Source organism: Somniosus microcephalus, chromosome 7 (assembly GCF_052327205.1).
Source record: "Somniosus microcephalus isolate GS21.2 chromosome 7, FLI_Smic_1.0, whole genome shotgun sequence".
Taxonomy (NCBI): domain Eukaryota; kingdom Metazoa; phylum Chordata; class Chondrichthyes; order Squaliformes; family Somniosidae; genus Somniosus; species Somniosus microcephalus.
The window spans coordinates 155839189-155864418 of record NC_140993.1 but is presented as its reverse complement, the minus strand read 5'-3'; the positions used below and the strand labels follow the sequence as shown (position 1 = coordinate 155864418).

Below are 25230 nucleotides of genomic sequence, written 5' to 3'. Positions count from 1 at the left end.
GCCGAGACGGCCATCGTGGCGAGGAGTGTTCCTGGTTCAACTGGTCCGTGGGTGCTGAGTTTCTGTAAGAAGTCTGTAGTGTCGCGACAGAAGCTGGGGGTTCCCTGTACGATGGGTTTCAGGATGCCCTCGACATATCCAGAGAGGTTCTCACACGGGGTTCCGTTGCCTGATGCAATAGGACGTCCAGGTGTGTTGGCTTTGTGTATCTTTGGGAGGCAGTAGAAGTCTCCCACGCGGGGAGTACGTGGGATGAGAGCATGTAGGATGCTTTGAAGGTCTGGATCGAAGGTTTTGATCAGTCTGTTGAGTTGGCGGGTGTGTTCTTTGGTCGGATCTGCGGGTAACTGTCTGTAGTGTTCCTGGTTGTCCAGTTGTCGGTATACTTCTTTGCAATAGACCGTTCTGTTCTGTATGACGATGGCACCTCCTTTGTCTGCTGGTTTGATGACGATGTTGCGGTTGGTCTTGAGAGCGTGGATGGCGTTGCGTTGTGCTCGGGTGACATTCTGGACTGTCTTGTGAGTGCGGCTGATGAATCTGGCGTTGATGCATCTCCTGACAGCTTGAGCATACATGTCAAGCTTAGGGCAGCGACCCTCCGGAGGGGTCCAATTTGACTCTTTCTTCTTCGGTTGCTGCACTGCGGATCCCTCCGTCTGCTGTTCCGGATCATTGATTGTCTCATTGGGTTCGCTGCTGACATCTTGGGATTTGTGGAAGAATTCCCGGAGCCTCATTCTCCTGATGAATTCCTCTGTGTCTGCCGCGAGACCGATGGGGTCCATTTTGGTGGTGGGGCAGAAATTGAGCCCTCGGCTGAGAACTTCAATTTCGTCTGGTTGAAGGGTGTGGTCGGACAGGTTGACGATGGATTTCCCTGTGGTTTCAACTGTGGTACCGGGGGAGGCTTGGTTGCTGCTGCTGGTGATGCCAAGTTTCTCAAGCTTCCTGTTCTTGGTGTGCATGTAGGTAGCGTAGTTCCGTTGCCTTGTTTGTTTGGCGGTGTCTCGTAGCTGGTCTGCTGCGTCCTGAGCACAGGCTGAGAACATGGACTCCATCTCGGTTTCGAGGTTGCGGCGTCTGCTGTAGAGCTGGTGTATGAGATGGTTGAGGAGTGTGCGAGAGGTACGACGGCAGAGTCTCTCAGCGTAGTCTGTGTTGTAGGTCAACTTGAGTGGGTTAGTGATCTGTAATCCTTTCGGGATCTTGTCTGCTTTCTTGCATCTCTGTAGAAACTTGATGTCTGTGTCGATATGCGCGATCTTCTTGGAGATCCTCTCCACTTTGAGCCGGCAGTTTGTGGTGTCGATAGTAGCCATGGTGTGGAGATGCCGGAGTTGGACTGGGGTGGACAAATGTAGGAAGTTACACAACACCAGGTTATAGTCCAACAGCTTTATTTGAAATCACAAGCTTTCGGTGCGCTGCTCCTTCTTCAGGTGAAGTGGAGAAATGCATAAAGACACAGCTTATATCGTCAGAGAATCATGTCAGATGTTTACAGGTAACCTTTCCAACTGCCATTTATCACACCTCGGCAGAGAGATAATCACAGCAGTCAAAGGTGTGAATGGTGTCCAAACAGGTCAGTCAGGGAAACATTACATCAAAGAACAATGAGGTGGGGTCACAGGGGGTCAAATATTACAGATGCTGGGGTCTGTATGAAAAACAAAAAACAGACAAGAAACATTTTTTTTGGCTGGAAATCACAGCAGGTCCGGCCGCATCTGTGTAGAGAGAACAAGCCAATGTCGACTCGAGTCTGGATGACCCTGCATCAGGTGGGGTTACATGTAGCGTGACATGAACCCAAGATCTCGGTTGAGGCCGTCCTCATGGGTGCGGAACTTGGCTATCAGTTTCTGCTTGACGATTTTGCGTTGTCGTGTGTCTCGAAGGCCACCTTGGAGAATGCTTACCCGAAGATCGGAGGCTGAATGTCCTTGACTGCTGAAGTGTTCCCCGACTGGGAGGGAACAGTCCTGCCTGGTGATTGTTGCGCGGTGTCCGTTCATCCGTTGTCGCAGTGTCTGCATGGTCTCGCCGATGTACCATGCTTATGTATCATACGTTGCAGGAAAGGATGCCCCGGAGCTTGGTACATCGGCGAGACCATACAGACACTGCGACAACGGATGAACGGACACCGCGCAACAATCACCAGGCAGGACTGTTCCCTCCCAGTCGGGGAACACTTCAGCAGTCAAGGACATTCAGCCTCCGATCTTCGGGTAAGCATTCTCCAAGGTGGCCTTTGAGACACACGACAACGCAAAATCGTCGAGCAGAAACTGATAGCCAAGTTCCGCACCCATGAGGACGGCCTCAACCGAGATCTTGGGTTCATGTCACGCTACATGTAACCCCACCTGATGCAGGGTCATCCAGACTCGAGTCGACATTGGCTTGTTCTCTCTACACAGATGCGGCCGGACCTGCTGTGATTTCCAGCCAAAAAAAATGTTTCTTGTCTGTTTTTTTGTTTTTCATACAGACCCCAGCATCTGTAATATTTGACCCCCTGTGACCCCACCTCATTGTTCTTTGATGTAATGTTTCCCTGACTGACCTGTTTGGACACCATTCACACCTTTGACTGCTGTGATTATCTCTCTGCCGAGGTGTGATAAATGGCAGTTGGAAAGGTTACCTGTAAACATCTGACATGATTCTCTGACTATATAAGCTGTGTCTTTATGCATTTCTCCACTTCACCTGAAGAAGGAGCAGCGCTCCGAAAGCTTGTGATTTCAAATAAAGCTGTTGGACTATAACCTGGTGTTGTGTAACTTCCTACATTTGTCCACCCCAGTCCAACTCCGGCATCTCCACACCATTGTTGGAGATAGTCATTGTCTGGCATTTGTGTGGCACGAATGTTACTTGCCACTTATCAGTCCAAGCCTGAATGTCATCCAGGTCTTGCTGGACTGTTTGATTATCTGAGGAGTTGTGAATGGAACTGAACACTGTGCAATCGTCAGCGAACATCCCCACTTCTGACCTTCTGATGGAGGGAAGCAGCTGAAGATGGTTGGGCCTTGGACACTGCTCTGAGGAACTCCTGCAGCAACGTCCTGGGGCTGAGATGATTGACCTCCAACAACTACAACCATCTTCCTTTGTGCTAGGTATGACTCCAGCCAGTGGAGTTTTCCCCGATTCCCATTGACTTCAATTTTACTAGGGTTCCTTGATGCCACACTCGGTCAAATGCTGCCTTGATGTCAAGGGCAGTCACTCTCACCTCACGTCTGGAATTCAGCCCTTTAGTCCATATTGGGACCAAGGCTGTAATGAGGTCTGGAGCCGAGTGGTCCTGGCGGAGCCCAAACTGAGCATTGGTGAGCAGGTTACTGGTGAGTAAGTGCCGCTTGATAGCACTGTCGATGACACCTTCCATCACTTTGCTGATGATTGAGAGTAGATTGATGGGGCGGTAATTGGCCGGATTGGATTTGTCCTGCTTTTTGTGGACAGGACATACCTGGGCAGTTTTCCATAATGTTGGGTAGATGCCAGTGTTGTAGCTGTACCGGAACAGCTTGGCTAGAGGCACAGCTAGTTCTGGAGAAAAAGTCTTCAGCACAACAGCCGGGATGTTGTCCGGGCCCATAGTCTTTGCTGTATCCAGTGTGCTCAGCCATTTCTTGATATCTCATGGAGTGAATCGAATTGGCTGAAGACTGGCTTCTGTGATGGTGGGAACCTCAGGAGGAGGGCATTATGGATCATCCACTCGGCACTTCTGGCGGAAGATGATTGCAAATGCTTCAGCCTTGTCTTTTGCACTCAGGTGCTGAGCTCCACCATCATTGAGGATGGGGATATTCATGGAGCCTCCTCCTCCCGTTAGTTGTTTAATGGTCCACCACCATTCACGATTGGATGTGGCAGGACTGCAGAGCTTTGATGTGATCCGTTGATTGTGGGATCACTTTGCTCTGTCTATAGCATGCTGCTTCCGCTGTTTAGCATGCATGTAGTCCTGTGTTGCAGCTTCCCCAGGTTGGCACCTCATTTTTAGGTGTACCTGGTGCTGCTCCTGGCATGCTCTTCTACACTCCTCATTGAACCAGGTTTGGTCCCCTGGCTTGATGGTAATGGTAGAGTGAGGGAAATGCCGAGCCACGAGGTTACAAATTGTGGTGGAATACAATTCTGCTGCTGCTGATGGCCCACAGCGCCTCATGGATGCCCAGTTTTGAGCTTCTAGATCTGTTCTGAATCATTCCATTTAGCATGGTGGTAGTGTCACACAACACGATGGCGGGTGTCCTCAGTGTGAAGGTGGGATTTCGTCTTCACAAGGATTGTGTGGTGGTCACTGCTACTAATGCTGTAACGGAAAAATGCATCTGCGACAAGTAGATTGGTGAGGACGAGGTCAAGTAGATTTTTCCCTCGTGTTGATTCTCTCACCACCTGTTGCAGGCCCAGTCTGCCAGCTATAACCTTCAGGACTCGGCCAGCTCAGTCAGTAGTGGTGCCACCGAGCCACTCTTGTTGATGGACATTGAAGTCCCCCACCCAGAGTACATTCTGTGCCCTTGCTACTCTCAGTGCTTCTTCTAAGTGGTGTTCAACATGGAGGAGTACTTATTCATCAGCTGAGAGAGGGCGGGAGGTGGTAATCAGCAGGAGGTTTCCTTGCCCATGCTTGACCTGGAACCATGAGACTTCATGAGGTCTGGAGTCAATGTTGAAGACTCTCAGCGCCACTCCTTCCCGACTGTATACCACTGTGCTGCCACCCCTGGTGGGTCTGTCCTGCCGGTGGGACAGGACCTATCCAGAGATGGTGATGGAGGAGTTTGGGACGTTGGCTGAAAGGTATGATTCTGTGAGTATAACTATGTCAGGCTGTTGCTTGACTAGTCTGTGGGACAGCTCTCCCAATTTTGGCACCAGTCCCTAGATATCAGTTTATAAGGACAAGATTGTATAAGTTCTGGAAAAATTGCTAATTACAAGCAGATAGGGGGTGATTTTCCCCAGATACTTTAGGTACCAAAGAGCCTCCAAGGTGGATAAGATGGAGTCTAAAACTGAAACAGTGGTTTACCCTGCATTTAGTGCAAGACACCATCTTGGTAAAGGAGTTCAAGCTTGCGCTGGGAATGGCTGCCCAGAAGGTCGTTAAGCAGCTGATTGCCACTTAAATTGCCTGCTAGCGCTCATTAAAGAGGCTGAATGGCATTTTGTGGGCTAGCGCTTGAACTAATGCCATCTCCTAACAGCGACCAGCTGATGGGGAGTAAACTAGGATTTCGAGAACTCCTTAAAGGTGTATCACCTTTTAGTGTTCACTTGTTGCTGGGGGTTTGAAGAGGACTTTTGAAACACATCGGGAGACTTTCTGGGACACTTTGTCAAGACTTCACCAACACTCAAGCATTTATTCATGGAGTACTTCACTTAAAACGAGTAAGAGTTGTGCTACTCTACCTTATTGAACACCTTAAGGAGTCACCAGGAGAAAGGGAGCACTTGGTCATCGGCACCTTGCTTAGGGCTCCCCCTTGGTCTCCAGGAGGAATGGGAGGAGGACATGAGGCCTGGCACAGCAGCCCCAGCTGCTGCAGGGGAGGGGGACAGGGGAGCAAGGAGGATTCCTCCCCCCCGCCTTGCGGGTACAGGACATCCCTCCTCCTCTGGACCTCCTCCACCAGGACCTCCAGTGCTGTGTCCAAGAACTTGTGCAGCCTCTCACTTGGTCCCTGAGCCATCCTGAAACCTGCTGCTGTGTGTCAGCCAGCCCACTCCACGGGCAGGATTTTCATTGGGCCGTGGGGTCGGGATTGGAGGCGTGTGGGGGGTTAAAATTCCGAAATCAGGGGCCCCGACCCCATCCCGCCTCCATGTCAGTTTCAAAGGAGGCGGGTACCCGCCCTGCACTGGGACCCGCCTACCCGAGGCGGGAAGGAATTAGTGCCAATTAACTGCCTGTCAACAGGTAGTTAACAGGCAGTTTTTAGCCTAATCCCTATTTTTAATGCTGAAGTGTGGGATTCCCAATGGCTCCAAACCACGCCAAGTTTGCGAGGCGGGCCGTCGGGTTGAAGGACTTGGAGGGGTCGAGATGTCGGTGTTCAGGTGAGTGATGTGTGCATGAGTGCAAAGGTAAGTGTGTTTGGTGTGTGTAAAGTGTTTAAAGAAGTTTAAATTACCTATTCTTACCTTTTCAGCCTTCGTTCCTTTAGGTCTCAGGAGTCCCTCATCTCACTGGCACAGAAAGCAGAATGGCTGCGAACTGTCAAAAGTGACAGCCTTCAGTTTTCTGTGCAGGAGAATATTTCTAACTGAGTCTGTGGAGAAGGACTCAGGTTAGAAGTAAGACGGTCAGTGTTTGACAGCTTCAGTTGTGAAACGCTGATATTTCATCTGTCAAAACCTCTTGACAGATGAAATTTCAGTCTGTGATGTCACTTGTTGCCGGGTGGCTCTTAATTGGCCTGCTGAGCCCGCTGGGCAGGCTCAACAAAATCAATCAAGTTAAAATCGCATGGATTGGCCACATCTCGATGGAGGTGGGACTACAATCCCGAAAGTTGTAGTCCCGCCTCCTACCAACTCCTGAATGAAAATCCAGCCCCACACCTTTAGTGGAAGTGGGTGTGTGGAGCCCACCTATCCTGCTCCACGAAAATTGTGTCTAATCAGCACTTGAGTGCTAAACATGTCTGTTTTAGCAGCTCCAGGCAAGTTTAAATTATGGTAATCAGCAATTAGGACCAAAGCTATGTGCTAAAACCAAACAGACGTACGTGTCTTATTAGCACAGCACCCACTTAGCACCTGTTTTCACCCTTTCAACAAAATAACCCCCTAAGAGTTTAATCTAGACTGACTCTGGTGTTGATTTTAACTCTGGGTGGCATCGGTGCGTGGGGGACCCAAAGTGGGTGGCACATCCAGAAGTCAAGAAGGAAGCAAGGCCCAGCTGATTTTAACGGTTCGGCCACATTATAATTTTTCACACCTGTCTCCAGCCCAAAGCCGGCAGGCATGAGCGGGAATTGTGGTGGGAGCTGGACACCAATGTGGACTCAAGGAAATGGTCTCCGGCATAAGGTTAATGCTGGGGTGGGATACATAGCTCATGCCAGTCTGGGGTAGGAGAGGTAAGTGCACTGCTGCTCCTCCTGGCCCCAAGGAATCATTCCAAAAATGTTAAAAATGAATTTACCTTGGCCACTTCTGGCCGCCCTGCTGCCTCCCACCAGGTTTCTCAGCCGGGTTTGCCATGGGGCGGGCCTACCCCATCCAAGTTCTAGTACAAATAGCGTTGTGAAGCCGATGGTGTCATCAAACCACAACTTTTACATTTCAATGTGACCTCTGCCTGCCTGTAGTGGAAGCCTTGACTGACTTGAAAGCTGATGAAGATTAAATGACACCTTGTGGAAATGGAGCGACCTCAAGCTGGTAAGTCAGCTTGCCCGATTTGAACCCCTCCTACTCACCGTTCCCAGGGGTAGAGGGGAGGGGTTAAAATTGACCCCAGATGCTATTAACTTGTCAGCTATCTAAGGAGTCTAATCTTAAATGAATCTCACCAATTTATATCAATCTCAGACCTGACTCAACTATAGTCAGCATGCAGATAATGAGGAATTACTGTGACGTTTATTTTATTTATCAATTAACCATGTCTATTCAGTGTTTAAGTGCTGCCAACTATGATTTGAAGGTTAATAAACAATTGTTAATGTATAACTTTGTTTTCTGATAATTGGCAAGTAAGAGTTCATTCATTCACTCAGTAGTTTGTACAGATCCTGATGGGAGGTTGGTGGAGTAAATGCTAATACAATCCAAATTGGTTGATGTAAGACAGTTTGGGAAGCCACATTTGGTTGTCATTCACTCCCAGGCATAGATTAGGACCGGGAAATTTCCTCGTAGCTACTCCCATTCCGCTAATGTAACTTCACCAGATATGCAGCAGACAGCGTGTAAACGGAGTTTCCGCAGCACTTCTGGCAAATTTATGGCAGTGGAGCAGGAAGTTCCCAGCCTGGGTGTTAAATGCCAGATGGTTCCTTGATGAGGCGTTAAGGTGAAAAGGTTAAGGATTCATCTGGTGCCCTTGATGAAAATTAATGTCAGGGTATCGAACCCAGTGTTTTTGCCATCTTGTGGCTGCTGTTGAAAAGCAGCCCTGTTCTTTTTTGCTGGCCCTGGAAAGAAAACACTTGCCTATTTAAAGGCAGGTGAAGATGGCTGACAGTCCATTCTCAAAGCTGAGGGGTCTGGGCACAATCTCCAAGGCCCACTCTCAATAGGCCAACTGGGTTCTGCATGTTTGCAGACAGAAACCCAAGAACATGCAACAGGAGGTGTTCTTGCTTCAGCCCGCCTTACTAACATGTCACTTCAATACTTCCACATGTCTCAGAAGTAGAGTTATGCCCGCTTTTAAAAGTCTAACACAATTTCCTTGTTGGCGTGGCTTCTTTAATAAGAACAGTTCAGTATTACATAGAATATACGACACAGAAACAGGCCATTCGGCCCAACCAGTCCATACTGGCGTTTATGCTCCACTCGAGCCTCCTCCTGTCTTTCCTCATCTAACTCTATCAGTCGCAAGGCCTGCTTTTTACAAGGTAAATGGTGAATTAATTAAAATTAAAACATTTTTTCCACAGGTTTATTATTTTTAAATACTTTAAAGAAAGGTAAGTTTATTTTTAGCCCTGATAGAAAATAAAAAAATATTTTCAACAATTTAAATTATTGTTTAAAATAGTTATTTCATGTAATTTATAGTTTATTTAAAAAATGTGATTTAAAAAAAAAATTATTTGAAGATTTAGTGATGTTTTGGGGCTCGTAGTATTTCTAAGTTTGACAGCACTTCCTGTCAAACTTATGAATGAAGCATTCCCTGCTCCGACTGGCTCTCCATGGCCCACGTGATCCCAGGGGACGCATCGAACTAACTGTAAGCACTGCGCGCCGGCAGTTGGAGCAGGCCCAGGATCGGAATTCCACGGGGGCTCACAGCTCACAGCTCAACGGCTGGCGCACAAGGTAAGTGCAGGTCGGGGGCTTACACCCGCAGGAAGCCCCCGACCCGAATTTCTGGGCCAATACCTCACATTTATCTGTGTTGAATTTTGTTTGCCAATTATATGCCCATTCTGCAAGTTTATTAATGTCTTCCTGTAATTTGTTGCAGACCTCCTCAGTATTGACTATCCCCCCCAATTTGGTGTCATCCACAAATTTAGAAATTGTGTTTTTGATTCCAAAGTCTAAATCATTAATATAAATTGTGAACAACAGTGGTCCCAGCACTGATCCTTGTGGAACCACTACCCACCTTCTGCCACTGTGAATAGCTACCCTTTACCCCTACTCTCTGCTTTCTGTCTACAAAGTTACAAAGTGAAGGCAGAGCAAACATACATAATGTATTGTGTTAAATTCATAATGCACTGTAACTTACCCTCTCTCAATAAGGAATGTGTCACGCCAAATTCTGGCCTTCTTATTTGAACGGAATCTAGAAGAGAAGACATATTCGATGTTAGACACTAACTCAACTATGCCACTATATGGGCAACACATCTGGACGTCTCCTTATCTAGATAATGCCACTAAGAGTGCATCTTGGGCAGCTGCCTGACCAAGGAAGCTGGAAATTCTGATGTAGGTGGCTGCTTCAGGAGGATGATTTATTGATGTTCATTGGATCCCTTTATAAAGGTGCAGAAAAAATTCCATTCAACTGATACTCTATACTCTGGTTCTTTGTTGCCATACCAACTATTTTACAATTATTTGTATCTACTGCTACAGTTTCTCCAAAAGTTCGGGTCCTTCTGAATCTGCTTGTATTGTTCTTCATTATTCCTCTCTGGCTCCCATTTTATTATCAAAACCTTAATGCAGTGTGTGTATAGGTGCTAGGACTCAATTGTTTTTGGCCCACCTGTTTCCTGGTTTCTCAGGTTCCAATAGTTTCAGGATAGACTTGCCATCCATATCTGGTGGAATATCAAGGCCTGCAATATCCAAGATGGTGGGAGCGAGATCGATATTCAGAACCAGCTGAGGAATACTGTTGAAATAAGCACAGCCACAATTAATGGGATACAGGAAGTTAAACAATTTACCTAAACATATCTAAGCGCTACATCTTGTACTTAGAAGGCAAAGAAAAATTACTTAAACTAAACAAAAAGAGCTAACTGTGCTCAAATCTAGAGATAAGAGGAAGCAAAACTTGTCAAAACAGTTGAATTCTATTTGAATTTTTAATGTTAAAAACTTCCATTGAAGTAGAATCATAAAACTTACAGGACAGAATGACGTTATTTGGGTCTTCGCATCTATGCTGTTTTAGCTCTTCAGTTGAAGCAATCTACAGTATTTAAATTTCCCTGTCCTTTCCCATACCCTTTTATATTCTTTCTTTTCAAATAATTATCCAAATTCCCTTTTCAATAATGTTATACGGCAGATTTTCTTATGCCCTCCCCCCAATCCTGCACTGGAATGAAGCAATGCACCGGAAGTGCCATGCTCTTGTTCAGCCCAGGATTGTTGCATTTTCCTGTCCCAGGCCAGTTAAATGGCTTGGAGACGGCTCCTGCACAATGCCAGCAGTAGGATGCTGGAAAATCAGAGGTAACTGCAGGCCTGTCAGGTACCTTCAACTTCAACTTCGGTGAGGCTTAACATTTACTGCAACACTCACTGGACCTTCTGGACCTGTGGCTTCTGCAGGCGCAGGCCAAGCAATGAGATGCCAGGAAAGCCCTGGACAACCACTGATCTGGTTGCCACCCCTTCTTCCTGACCTTTGCACTGGGGAACTGAGCATTCTCTGGGGCAAGGACCAGGAAATCAGCTCTATAGTCTCTGCTTCACTGTCCACTTGTGGTAAAGCATTTCATTCTCCAATAATCCTGTATAAAATCATTTCTCTAACTTCCCTTCTTGTTCTTCTGGTAATAATCCAGAGTTTTTGCTCCCTAGTTACCAGTTCACTAACTAGTGGAAACTATCTTTCACTATTTGCTCTTTCAATAAAAACATGTTTCTTTGGCTGAAATCATGCCTTTAATAAGGCTACCATTCCTCTCTTGTTTCCTTCTCTACCCCTCTGAAAATATTGCAACTGGAACTATTTAGTTCCCAGTCTCACCACAGATTTTGTCAAGGCTACAACATCACATCCATCTTAATTCGTATCTCCAGTTATCCAACTTTAATTCTAATGCTTTGTGCATTTGCAGTATAGTCCTGACAATTGTCATTGTTGGGCTAGAAAATGTTTCATTATCCAGTCATTTGAATTACACAAGGTAAATGATGTAGGAGAGTATAAATTTAGTGCTATAGAAATCTGAATTAATAAAGAATTTGAATTAAGCATATACTGTAAGCACTGCGACCCTGACACATTAATATTCCATAGTACCTTCTTTCATTTCATTTTTTTCTTATTATTTCACTCCATACTCTCTCTCCTATATGCTTTAAGGTTTCTCCTTATTTCCCTTTGAACTGTTTTAGACTGCCTAGCCTCTCACTATACTTACCCTTTATCTCCTCCCCACATATGCTCTAAAATATACCCCTCCCCCTTTATTAGTTCAAATCCTTGTTTTATTGATGGAAAGTAGTTCATAGCTGATCTCAGCTGGGACATTACAATTGCTCTTCATATCCTACTGTGAGAAATTTTCAGCTGGGGTTCCCACGTATGATTGCTATCTATTGACTCCCCTATGGCAAGTATTTGTGTGCATGTGTATGGATTGGGCTCAGCTCTGATGTTCTATGACTGAATCACCTGCTTGCACTGTCTAGGTTATACATAACGGATGACCCATTGGACAAGGTACTGGAGGGCCACCAGCCCTCAAGGTATCATACCACAGCAAGAGTCACCACCTTCAGCAGAGGGAAAAACAGTACTTTAGTGTGAGTGGTATCATAACACAGCAAGAGTCACCACCTTCAGCAGAGGGGAAAACAGTACTTTAGTGTGAGTGGTATCATAACGCAGCAGTGGGAGCACAAATTTCAATGGAAAGAAAATTACAGGCTGGAGATGCGCAATTTCACACTATACACCCGAGTGTAACAGGACCACAGAAGCTGAATTTGTCTCTCAATAAGTCCAACCACAAAGGGGTTTATATTTATCAAAACGTCCTGTGTAAGATTGCCTTCTCATTCGGCTGCATCCCCTTCCCCCGCATCTCCCAACAGATTTATGAGCAGCTTTGTTTGGCACCTACAGATAGCAATGGTTGATGCAATGGCTGCAGTAAATTAACTGCCAAATCCTAAATTCTGAACTGCATGTGGAGATGGAAATTTTAATGCTCCTGTTTTTAAAACATTCTGATTTTTTATAAATAAACTCTTCTGTTGCTTCCTCCTAAATGAATATATGTAACCAATAGTATACCTGTTCCATGTCACATGACTACATTTTACCAGCAGTACAAAAATTGAAATTCTGGTCTAAATAAATAGGATACTGTGATGGCGTTGATGATTTATTACTGATTCTATTTTCTGGTTATGAAGTCTCTATACAACAATGCTACACTGAGGGCTTAGTTATCTTTCTGTTCATTTATATTCCAGAATTTTCTGCCATTAGACTATTCATTTTGTGATATCTTGAGACACAGCATATATATACAACAGCACAACATGGCTTCCGGTAAGAACTGTACTACACATGACTTTATTATTATATACATCAGTAGTCCACCGGGGGCATTATTACACTTCTCCCTCCCTATTGAAGAAGTTAATCATAGCAAATAATCATTGTACATGACTTGCATGGTATACACAACTCTTGGTATACATTTCTCAAATGGAACCCATTTTATGTTTCCAAATTCTACAATAGAATTCTGTAACACAAACAAAAGCTATGAACTTATTTTTCATATTTACAGATTAAATGTAACCACTGGTTTTCTGTTTCGAAGAGGATACTTTCTTTCTTGAACAGAACTTTCAGATCTTGTTTTAGGACCGTGGCTTATTCTCGGCTGAGCCTGTGGAGATTTTTTCTCCAAGGGCTGACCTTGATCTACATTTGGACTCTTTACACTTTTAGACTGTTTGTTTGCCTGACTCGGGCTCAGATTTAAATTCTGACTTTGTCTTGGAATTGTTTCTGGTGCATCAGATGTAGGATTTGCTACTGGTACTCTACTTGTAACAAGACTATCTGACTCATCAGAATAAATTGAATCATCCCAGCTTTCAACTCCTTCCACATCTGTAGGTAAGATATGATCAATGTGAATAAACCTAACCTTTCCATGATCAAACATCTTGACCAAATATGTGCAAGGGCCACATATCTTCACTATTCTTCCTGGTAACCACTTTAACCATTTATGGTGATGGTTCTTCACTCTAACCTTTTGGTTCAACTTCACACTTCTCTCTCTAACTCTACCTTTATCGTGCCTCTCCTTCTGCCTTGATTGTTTCTCTTCTACGGACTGTGTCAAGTTTGGCTTTAACAATGAGAACCTGGTTCGTGGCTGTCATTTGAGAAACAACTCTGCTGGTTTTCTACCAGTAGTGGAAAAAGGAATATTCTGATAGGTAATCAGAAAATTTGTCAGTTTGTGGTCCAACGATAGCTGACGTTTCTTTAGATTTGGATCCAACATTTGCTTGATGAGGGCACGTTTGACAATTTGTACTGTGCGCTCTGCTGCACCATTTGAAGCAGGGTGGTACGGTGGAACTTTGGTATGTTTCACATCGTTTGTGCTCATGAACTGTGTGAACTCCTCTGAACAAAATTGTGGCCCATTATCAGACACAATGGCCCCGATTTTCTGCCAGCCGTCGGGCGGCTTTCCAGGCGGTTGGGGGCCGAAAATCGCCGAAAAAGCGGGTCGCGACCCCCCCGCCTGATTCCCCGCCCCGTCCGACTTTCAGACCGCCGTTTCTCCGCGACCCGCTTCAGTCCCGCCCGCCACTGGCGGGACTGGCCGTCGGAACACTAATGAGCAATTATTACCTTGTTTAAGTCGATTTTCAGGGGCCGTTGCAATTTTGGGGCATTCCCCACATCAAACACGCCTGCGGGGAACCCCGCTGATGAAACCTGGTGTGAAGCTTGCCGGCTTGCTTGCTGTCAGCTGCAGGTCATTCAGAAAAGCTGCGATTTAAAGGGCCAGCACTTGTATGTTGAAGGACCTTGTTGCTGCAGGCTTGGGGCTACTTCTTCAAGGCTTAGGCACAGCTGTGGAAGGTTGGAGCCTCACACACTTCTCCAATGTGATGTCCTGGGAAGCCCCTCTCGCCACCCTCACTCAGTGGAGGCATCTACGAGAAGCATGGGACGCCTTTTTTCCTTCCCTTCTTGCCAATAGAGGATCTCCAGCAGCAGGGGCGGCAGCAGCAGAACCAGGAACAGCATGATGAGCACCAGGAACACCAGGCTGCTGCTCACTCACCTGAAGCTGCACAGGCCAGAAGGGGCCAGTGCTTGGAAGTGGCTTGAGAGCACCTTGCTGCGCTTTAGGGGGCCATGGGGACCCGTTTCTGCACTGGCAGTCCTACTCAGAAGGACTTCCATGAAGATCTGGTTTCTCTGTTCAATAGATGGCCAACGCTCCTCAAGAGATGTCATTCTCTTATGAGCACTCACCATGTTTTCCGTACCCTGGCGAGTTATCTCCTCCATGGCGGTTGCCAACCTCTCCATGGTGATGCGTTCATGCGCCAATGACTCCACAAAGGCTCTGCTCATGGTCGCTATGGACTCCTCCATTCACTCCACACTCGCAGCGACCCTGGAGACAAAACCTGCCAGAAACTCCTGCATCTGTGCATGGAGATCCATCACTTCTTCTCCTGTGGATGGACCCAGAGGCAGAGGGTCAACATGCAGTGCAGCTGAGCTGAGCTGGCAGATTCCTGCACCCTCCAATGAGGACTCTCCACTGCTGTCCCTGTCTCCAGAATCTGCTGAGGCTCACTTGTGAGCTGTGAAACACCAGGTGACAACACTACTCTATGTCCCGAAGGTCCCCCCGAGGTGTGAGTGTCTGCGCTGGTGCTGGGTGCGCTTACTTCTGCTGACGCTGCGCCCTCAGAGGTTAGAGCTTCCTCTGAGGAGTCTGGCTGCACAGCCTCTTCCTCCTCCACAGTGAGGACGGGGGCTCTCGATGGTACTGTGGGGGAGTAAAGGAAGGAGTTAGAGATGTAATGCCAAGGTTCTTCTGGTGACTCCCAGCGAGTTGGCATCTGCTGACACCTGCATCCATGCAGCATTGGTCTCAGTGGGAGGCCTCTTCCTCCCTGGCCTAGGGAAGAGGACCTCCCTGTGGGCCCTAACCCCATCCAATAATGCCTGCAGTGAAGCCTCGTCGAATTTGGAGGCAGCTCAGGGTCTGGCACTGGCCACAGCTGCTGCAGGCTCCTCTGCCATCCTGTATGGTTCGTTTGAAGCCTTCAGAGGATGCGGTGCTTGCTATGGACCTTGAAAGCACCACGAAATCATACTGTGGGGCTTTCTGACTAGAAATGGACAATTAGCAAGGCTGCCCACATGCTGGGAATTAATTGGCGACTTGAGGGAAAATTGCATGGAGCTGGCTGACACATTTTTTTGTGTGTCAGAAACCCCACATTCGGGGAAACCCGACCATTTCCCACACAAGCCACAAAATCGGGCCCAATTTCTTTTGGGAGGCCGTGTGAAGAAAACAATCTTCGCAAATTGTCTCGTGTTTTGCTTGTTGTTATTACTGGCATCGGAAACACCTCTACCCACTTTGAGTGACTATCTATCGCTATGAACAATTGCTGTCCTTCTAGCTCAGCAAAATCTACATGTAACCTTTGCCACACTCTGGGAGGCCATCTCCATGGCTGTAATGGTACTGATGGTGGTTTCTTGCTCACCGATTGACATGTTGTACACTGACTGACTATGTACTCTATCTCTTTATCTAAACCTGGCCACCATAAGTAACTGCATGAAAAGCTCTTGGTCAAGCACATTCCCAGGTGCTGGTCATGAAGATCTCCTAACAATTTAGACCTGAACCTATTTGGGATAACCACTCTTGCTCCCCACATGATACAATCTTTATCCACTGACAATTCATTCCTACAAACGAAGTATGGATGGATATCTTCCTCTGATACCTGGTTTGGCCATCCATTTGCTATGTAATCATACACCTTTGACATAAGTGGGTCATGTTTGGTTGTCCTACCAATCTCTTCAGCTGTGACTGGCAGCTCATCAATGTATGAGAAATAGAACACTTCTTCCTTATTGGGTGTAACTTGTGATGGGGATGGCAACCTGAACATAGCATCAGCATTACTGTGATCAGCTGATTGTCTGTACTCAATGTCATATGTATACGCTGACAAAATCAAAGCTCATGTCTGCATTCGGGCTGCAGCTAAGGTTGGAACTGGGGACTTTGGATGGAGGATTGCTGTCAGGGGCTAATGGTCAGTAACTATGGTAAACTTATGACCAAACAAGTATTTGTGAAACCTCTTGACCCCAAAAATCAATGACAAAGCTTCCCTTTCGATCTGCGCATAATTCCACTCATTGGCACTGAGAGTGCGTGAAGCAAAAGCAATTGGTCTCTCCTCCCCACTATCTAGTACATGAGAGATCACTGTCCCAACTCCGTATGGAAAGGCGTCACATGCTAGCTTGATCTCCTTGGATACATCATAGTGAACTAACATTGTACTCTCTACTAACTGGCTTTCACACTCTTTGAATGCTGTGTCGCATTCTTTTGACCACTCCCAAGGGGCCTGTTTTCTAAACAGCTCATTAAGTGGATGTGACAATGTAGCCAAGTTTGGGAGGAACTTTCCGTAATAATTCAAAAGACCCAAAAATGATTGAAGTTCAGAGACATTCTTGGGAGTGGGTGCATTTCTGATTGCATCCAGCTTTCCCTTGGTTGGATGTAAACCATCTTTGTCTACTCTGTGCCCTAAGTACTCCACTGAGTTTTAAAACAACTCACTCTTGTGAGCTGTCACTCGTACCCCGTGCTTGTCTAGCCATTTGAGCACTTTATTCAACACCTCATCATGGATTTGCCCGTTTGGAGCTGAAATGAGTATGTCATCCAAATAACACACTACTCCTTCAATCCCTTGCAAAATATGGTTCATCACCCCCTGGAATATGTTGGGGGCAGAAGACACTCCAATAGGTAGCCTATTGAACTGATATAGGCTTCGGTGAGTATTTATAGTCAAGCATGACTTGGACTCTTCATCTAGCTCAAGTTGTAGGTAGGCATTTGTTAGATCTAACTTCGAAAAGATCTGGCCACCTGTCAACATTGTGAACATTTGGAAATGTATTGGGTAGATTACACTCTAGAACCTGGTTTACGGTTACATTAATCACCACGCAACCTTACCTTACCATCTGACTTAGGTACAACAATGGGTGTAGCCCAATTACTCAGATCTACCTTAGAGATAATGTTCTCAGTTTCTAGTCTTTTGAGTTCTTGCTCAACTTTTTCCTTGAGTGTGTATGGTATGGGACATGGCTTGCAGTAGACTGGTCTTGCGTCCTTCTGCACTCTGACACTTCCCTTGAAGTCTTGGATCAGACTGCCCGTTTCACTGAACACCTTTGGATACTGCTTGATGACATCATCTTTCGATGCAAATTTCACTTCCACACGAAAAATCTCATTCCAATCCAGCTTCAGAGATCCCAATCAATTTCTACCTATCCAGGCAGGCTTGTCTCCTACCACTACTATGAGAGGGAAGCTCTGACACTGATCCTTGTATTTCACTGGTATGGTGACACTTCCTACTACAGGGATTTGCTCTCCTGAGTAGCCTCGCAGCTCTACCTTCAATTTCGTTGGTCGATAATCACACAACTTGTCGTGATATAGTGATTCTGGTACTACGCTCACGGGTGCACCAGTGTCGATTTCCATGGGTCTCCTGGTTCCTGCGACATCTACTTGGATGACGATACCTCGCAAATCGCTGTTAGATACCTTCATGTTCCTGATGACATGAATTTCCAGAAACTCCTCGTCCTGCTGTTTCTCTTCAATGGTATGTTGTGTCTGGTGATTTCTACTTCTAGCATTGCCAATCGGTTTACTCTTCTGTCAGCATGCCTTTGCAAGATGCCTCGTTTTCTTGCAGTAGAAACATACTGCCTTCACATATGGACAGCTTTGAACGATGTGTTCTCCCAGACACCGATAGCACGACTTCAATGCACTGTTACCTTGGTCAGTTGTTGAGGCCTTGGGGCCAAATGGGCTTTTACTTTTAGCCTGCAGCCGATTCACCTCGGTTGTCTGACGACTGGAAATGGCGCAGACCCCTCGGGAGTATCGGTTGGCCATATCCATCGACATAGCTGTCTGACAAGCTAAGTCAAAAGTTAAGTTAGGAATTGTCAACAATTTACTTCTGATACGTTCATTTTTCAACCCACAAATAAAGCGGTCACGCAAAGCTCGGTCCTGAAAGTTTCCGAAATGACAGTGAATGGATAGCTTTTTTAAAGCAACAATGTACTCACTGATACCCTTGTCATTTAATTGATCACGTGTTCCAAAACAATAACTTTCAGCAACTTCCAGGGGCTCAGGACTGTAGTGCCATTCTAACTTGGTTAGGATCTCCTTCAGTGGCGTGTCCTTCGGCTTGGCAGGAACATGCAAATTTTTCGGGGTTTCATACACCTCGGGGACTGCTTCAGTCAAAAAAAAGCCCGTTTCATTTCTAAAACTCCCTGGTTATGGTATACATCATCGGGGACTTCGACAATACTATTCACAGTGAAAAACATTTCTAGCCGCTCCGGATATGCTCCGACAGTCTCTCAGTCATGATGGAACTTACCCAAGTGCCCTATTATTCCCATAGGCGTGGCAATCTGGACTCTGGCAATGTCGACAGTTCAGCCACGTGTGCTTGAAATTTACCTTGGATTTTTAAGTTTTTCTGCAAAACAAAGAACCTCTAACAGTCCCTCCGTCGGTTGGCAGGATTATCCTCCAACAAAAATTTCAGCTAGGGAGACAGTATATATATATACAACAGCACAACATGGCTTCCGGTAAGAACTGTAGTGCATATTGCGTTATTATTATCCACATCAGTAGTCCACCAGCTGGCTCTATTACACATTTAATTCAGTCCCATATAATGTATCTCATACTGGTATTTTTCACATTCATTTTAAAGTAGAAAAGTATTGCTTGTTGGTGTGTTTTTGCTCAGATGATCATGCTGCGCTTTATATACTGTTACCTGGTCTCTAATTTTTTTGGACCAATTTTCTCCCTTTCTCCTGTAATGAAGGTGCTGATTTCTGCTGGGGTGCAGACCCACAAGAGCTGATTGCCCTCCGATATCTTGCTAAAGTATCAGTGATATCAACATGCATAGTGTGTGTTTACACATCAGCATTGTTTTCTTTCATTAGTTGTTAATGTTTTACCAATCCTATTTATTGGGTATATTTTTGTGTTTGCTGCGGGTGCTCAGTAACCTAGTGAGTCAAATCTATTTTTTATTGGTCATAGACTTTGCAAGTGGTACCTCCTTTGTTTTAGTTTTCTCACAGGTGCATTTTGCACCATCATGTTTACAATATGATTGACATTGTGCCATATTTCTGATGAACTTGACAGCCATATTCATTACTCAGTGATGCTGCTATACCACAAACAATGTTAAAGTCTGATTGTTGACTGTGGCAAGTGCAAAGTGCCATATTATAGTATAATATAAAATGGAATTCTCAACTATTCCCAGTAAACTTTAAAATGCTAAAAATAATCCCTTACATTGATCCTGGTTCCACATTTGGTCCACGAACAAAGAAAGGAACCCGGATATCGAAGTCATATGGCATTGATTTTCCCTTTACCAGTCCAAATTGCCCAATGTGGTAACCATGGTCTGCAGTGTAGATGACGTAGGTGTTGTCCAGTTCCCCAGTCTCTGCAAGCATCTGAAATATCTGAAACATAGTACAAGTTGTTTTATTGTTATTTTAACTGGTTGTAAACTAGCAAGGAAAATATTTTCATAAAAGTTGTTATTCTGTAATATTATGCTTTACCAAGCTGCTGCCAAAACCATTAAACTCACGTGCCCTGTCTATTTTAATGATCAACAGCATTCTGTTTTTTGGTGTGCTGCCACTCAAAAGTTAAAACCTTATTAACCATTAAATGGTCCAATCATGCTACTTACCCTGTCAACAGAGTCATCCACTGACATAAGTGTCTGCAGCCTCTTTCTCTGAAGGATGTTGGTGAACTCCATATGGATAGGCCTCATTGCCCCTGTAAACTGCATAATCCAGTGCTTGTCCATGTTTGGAGCATAATTATAGCTAGGTGTACTGGAGATAACAAAAACAAAGCTCAACACAATTTGCTTGTAATTTTTCTCATTTATCAATTTACTGCTATATTCAAACATTATCTTCCCTCTTATGACCTATATGCTCCTATAAGAGGGTAAGATATGGACATCTCGGGGCCCCTGATTCATGTTTTAGTAGTGGGTCAACACCCCTCCCCCCCTCAGAAATCTACCTTGATGAACCTTTCAGTGGGGTCCATGAGCTGCAGAGGAGTTTCTTTTCATTCCATTCTCCAAGATGACCATGGCAAGATTAACAAACCTCTTCGGGGATCACTGTGGAAAAACTTACTCAATATGTATAGACAGACCACCTGTAATTACCTATAATGTAAGCCTCTCAATAATTGCATGGTGCAGCTCCATTGTAAGCAAAGTGTTCATAGTGACCTTTGAAACAGAACACCAATGAATACATCTTTTCATTCCCCAAGCACATCTTACATTGAGATTCCACATATGCTAAGTGGGCCCTATTTTCATGAAAATGTTTGCTGCATCTTTTAGTTGTTTATAAACACATGGTACGATAACATCAATTGCTTTAAAATGCATCATCATGTTACTTGCTTGCAGTGTTATTATAATAAAAATGATGCACAACTTTTCCCACTCTCCAAACAACCAAAGGTTTGGGAAACACTTTTTCAACTAACTAAATAGTGTTTCAATCTTTGAAGAATTGAAAAGAACGAGATTTTATTGACCCATTGGAGCATACATAGAAACATAGGAATTGCTAGACGAAAAAAGACCCAGGTCCATCTAGTTTGCCTTCTACTACCCTGGTAGTCACATGATACAACAATAATGGAGTTGTTGACTAATCATAGCAATCAGTCACTATCAATTAGTTCTACGATAGACCCAGACATGAGGCGAGGTAAACCCCCAATGGTGGAAAACGTTGGGAACCATAGATCCAAAGTCACCTTTTCCTCCCTAGTATGTTAGGATAAGGAGGAATTCAAGGTGTAGCACTTCAGGAACCACACTCCAAAAGGTCTGATATATGCAGAGTCAGCTGTGGCTCAGTTGGTAGCACACTTGCTTCTGAGTCAGAAAGTTGTGGGTTCTATTGAGCATAGAAAGCTAGACTGGCACTCCAGTGCAGTGTTGAGGGACTGCTGCACTGTTGGAGGTGCCATCTTTTGGATGAGACGTTAAACAGAGGCCCCGTCTTCTCTCTCAGGTGGATGTAAAAGATCCCGTGGCACTATTTCGAAGAAGAGTAGGGGAGTTATCCTCAGTGTCCTGGCCAATATTTCTTCCTCAACCAACATAACAAAAATGGATTATCTGGTCATTTTCACATTGCTGTTTGTGGGAGCTTGCTGTGTGCAAATTGGCTGCTGCTTTCCCCACATTCCAACAGTGACTACACTTCAAAAATACTTCATTGGCTGTAAAGCGCTTTGAGATGTCCGGTGGTTGTGAAAGACGCTAGATAAAGTTTTTCTTTCAGAGTAGAAACATCAGCAAAAGAATGGATAGGTTGGATGATGAGGAAAGTTTGATATAAAAGAAGAAACAGAGAGGATAGAGCCCTGAGAGTCAAAAAACGAAGTTAAAACAATTTCAGGAAAAATTAGATAGCTGTAGATATGGGCCTGGATTTTGCAGTGGTAATGACGGTGAAACTGTCAGCGTTCGCGGTCATTACCCTTCTGAAACTGACAACTTCAGAATTTAGCGCATGCGCAGATAAAAGTGGAAATCCAGAAGTTGCGGTCAGTCAATCCCTGCTCCGCCACAGATTGTGCTGTGGAACTCCCCAGAGCCGGCAATCAATTCAAATCACTTGAACTGACGAAAACTTCCCCTTTTACAATGGAATATCGCTGTTAAAAACCCCCTCAAACATTGAGCCTTGTTGAAAAAGGTGTAACTGGGTTTCTAACGGTATACTAACTGCTGAACAACTGTTTTGGCCCTGGAAAACTAATTTAAAGTTGTGGAATGTCAATTCGTTCCATTAATATGATTAAAAATTACGGCCTAGAAATTCAGTTGGCTGCGCCAGCCGTTAGCGCCTTAGGAGGAGTAGATCTCGAGCGCTAGGCGCTTAGCGCCCGGGCGCAGCGCAATCTGCGCCTCGCCCCAACTTCAGTAGACATTTAGCGCCGGCGCAAAGTCATTGCGTGCGCTCATCTGTGCGCGCAAATCATGACGTCATTTCTGCGTGCAACGCCCTTTGTGCGCCCGGAACCGGAACTTCACTTGCGCCGCCCCATTGTGCGCCTGGCGGCCCGAACGACTGTGAAGTGGAACGGTGCACAGCTGAAGCGGGCCGCGGGGAGCGCAAATTAAAGGGCACTTACCCTGCACTATAAAGGGCAGCCATTTTGCAGCACTCACTCTTGTGCAACGGATTTTTGGAGAGAGACCAAGGAAGAGAGCTTACTGCTTTGGCCCAACACTAGGACAGGTATTTTTGGCTTCAGGCCAGAGCTTTGCAATTCTCTTTGCCTTCATTGATATCTCAGTGTTTGCCAGCATATTATGGGGGCTGCATTGGGTGTCAACGCTGAGTTTCAGCCTTATGTCCGAAGGGCTCACAGACGCCGTGAGAGAGTGGCAGCCCTGGCTAGACGCAGAGGGGGCAACAGGCGTCGGCAACGGAGGCCTTACCCACTCAGGGAATACCGCCAGCAGTTCTCCTATCTCAACATGTCTGCCGCGCAGTGTGTTAGGAGGCTGCGATTCAGAAGGGAGGTGGTTGCAGAGATCTGCCAGCTGCTTCACAGAGATCTGCGTCCACAGCTGAGGCGCAGGACGTCTCTGTCGGTGGCAGTGAAGGTGACGGTGGCTCTGAACTTCTATGCCACCGGCTCCTTCCAATCCGCTGCTGGGGACATTGCTAACATCTCCCAGTTCGCCGTGCATTGCTGCATCCGCCAGGTGACCAATGCCCTTTTCAGAAGGAGACGTCAATTCATCTCCTTCCCCATGACCCTGGAGAAGCAGCAGCAGCATGCAGTGGGATTTGCAAGAATAGCGGGCTTCCCCATGGTGCAGGGCGCCATTGACTGCACGCATGTGGCTTTGCGGGCACCTCTGGAGAATGCCGAGGATTACCGCAACCGGAAGGGCTACCATTCCCTCAACGTACAGCTGGTGTGTGACCACAGGCAGCGCATCCTAGCTGTCAATGCCCGCTTTCCAGGCAGCAGCCACGATGCCTTTATCCTGCGACAGACAACTGTGGCTGACATGTTCCAGGCACAGCCTCACCCAAGAGGATGGCTTATCGGGGACAAAGGCTATCCTTTGTGTACCTGGCTCATGACCCCGCTCCGCGCGCCCAGGACCCCTGCTGAAGAGGCATACAACGAGAACCATCAAGCGACCAGGAACATCATCGAACAAACAATCGGCGTCCTGAAGCAACGGTTCCGCTGTCTGGATCGTTCCGGGGGAGCCCTGCAGTATTCGCCGGAGCGAGTCTCCCAATTCGTCGTCGTTTGCTGCATGCTGCACAACCTGGCTATCTGCATGACTCAGGCACTGCCACCTCACGTTGGAGCACCACCTCAGGAGGAGGAGCAGGAGGAGCATGAGGAGGAGGAGGAGGAGGAGGAGTACCAGCCCAGGAGGGAGGCAGAAGGTCCAAGGGCCGCCCGTCGGCGGCTTATTGAACGTCACTTCTAGGCCGCCTGTCAGGGAATGGCTTGTGCCAATGAAAGAACATGATTGCAGCCGCTCCGCAAGCCCTCAGCCGGTTAAGGCAACAAACACTTCAAAGATCAAACATGGACAATCTGAATAAAGAAAATGGTTTATTGTACAAACTCAGGGCCCTTCCCACATGAAAACCAAAAACAGACGACACCCCCAAAAAACAGTCACACACATGACTCACTCCCACAACCTGGGGAGGATTAACAAAAGATGTAAACAAAAATGGCCTTCATCCTCGGCCTTCACAAAACACCCATTCCAAAAAACAAAACATTTGGGCACACCCTCTACTTTGTGGCCCGCGAGGGCAATGCCTTGTGCAAACTTTTGCGGCCCCTGCACGCCCTGCTGCTCCTCCTCAAAGTGAGCCCAGTGGCTGCTGCAAGGCTGGGGGAAGGCTCCTGAGGGGCACATGTCGTGACGGCAGATGCCCTTGGGGGTCGGCCTAGACGAGGTCTGGCCCTCGAGGGGCCGGCTGGTGAATGCTGCAGCTGTGGCTGGGCAGCATCAGTCGGTGCAGCAGCTCGTGGCAGCTCCACTGGGGGAGTGGCAGTGGCGGCTGGAGGAATGGGGGCAAGCTGGTGGATGGCAGGCGCTCGCTGGTCGCCTGAGACACTGGCACTCGCCCGGGCCAGCACTGCAGCATGCGCAGCAATCTGCCGAGGGACAGACCGCTGTGCTGCTGCAGCGCGGCGGGTGCCCTGGCGATGCCTGGCTGACGCAGCGAGTGTGGCAGCAGTGAGTGCCTGTGTTGCCCTGGTCTGTGACCGCATCAGAGCAGCCACTGACTGCACGGCACCACTGATCACCTGCCCACTCGCTGCCTGAGCTTCCCCGAATTCCGCCCGACTCGCTGCCTGAGCTGCCCCGAATTCCGCCCGACTCGCTGCCTGAGCTGCCCCGAATTCCGCCAAACTAGTGGCCTGTGAGGCCCCGAATTCGGTCACACTCCGAGCCAGGGACTCGATGGCCTCAGGCATCCGTGCCACTACCCCCATGAGCTCCGTGTGCCGGCGCTCCGAGTCCGCGGACATGTCCTCGAGGAGGCGCAGCTCCTCGGCGGTGACCGTCTCCGGACTGGAGGCCGGACTCTCCCTCTGGGTAGAAGGCCGT

At 46.7% G+C, this 25230-nt stretch overlaps 1 protein-coding gene across 5 annotated transcripts in view; it reads right to left on the bottom strand.

The window, feature by feature from the left end:
• The window catches only part of sulf1 (sulfatase 1), a 601332-nt gene that overhangs the window by 121902 nt on the left and 454200 nt on the right, over positions 1 to 25230 (bottom strand). For 4 of the 5 annotated variants that reach the window (XM_085993124.1, XM_085993123.1, XM_085993126.1 and 1 more), the window contains 4 exons: positions 20263 to 20413; positions 19851 to 20026; positions 9950 to 10078; positions 9464 to 9520 (listed from right to left, as the gene is read on the bottom strand). In XM_085993124.1, coding sequence (XP_085849250.1) covers positions 9464 to 9520; positions 9950 to 10078; positions 19851 to 20026; positions 20263 to 20413 — 513 coding nt within the window. Of the gene's footprint in view, positions 1 to 9459; positions 9521 to 9949; positions 10079 to 19850; positions 20027 to 20262; positions 20414 to 25230 lie in introns of those variants that run through there. The other variant, XM_085993127.1, reaches the window with a different exon arrangement.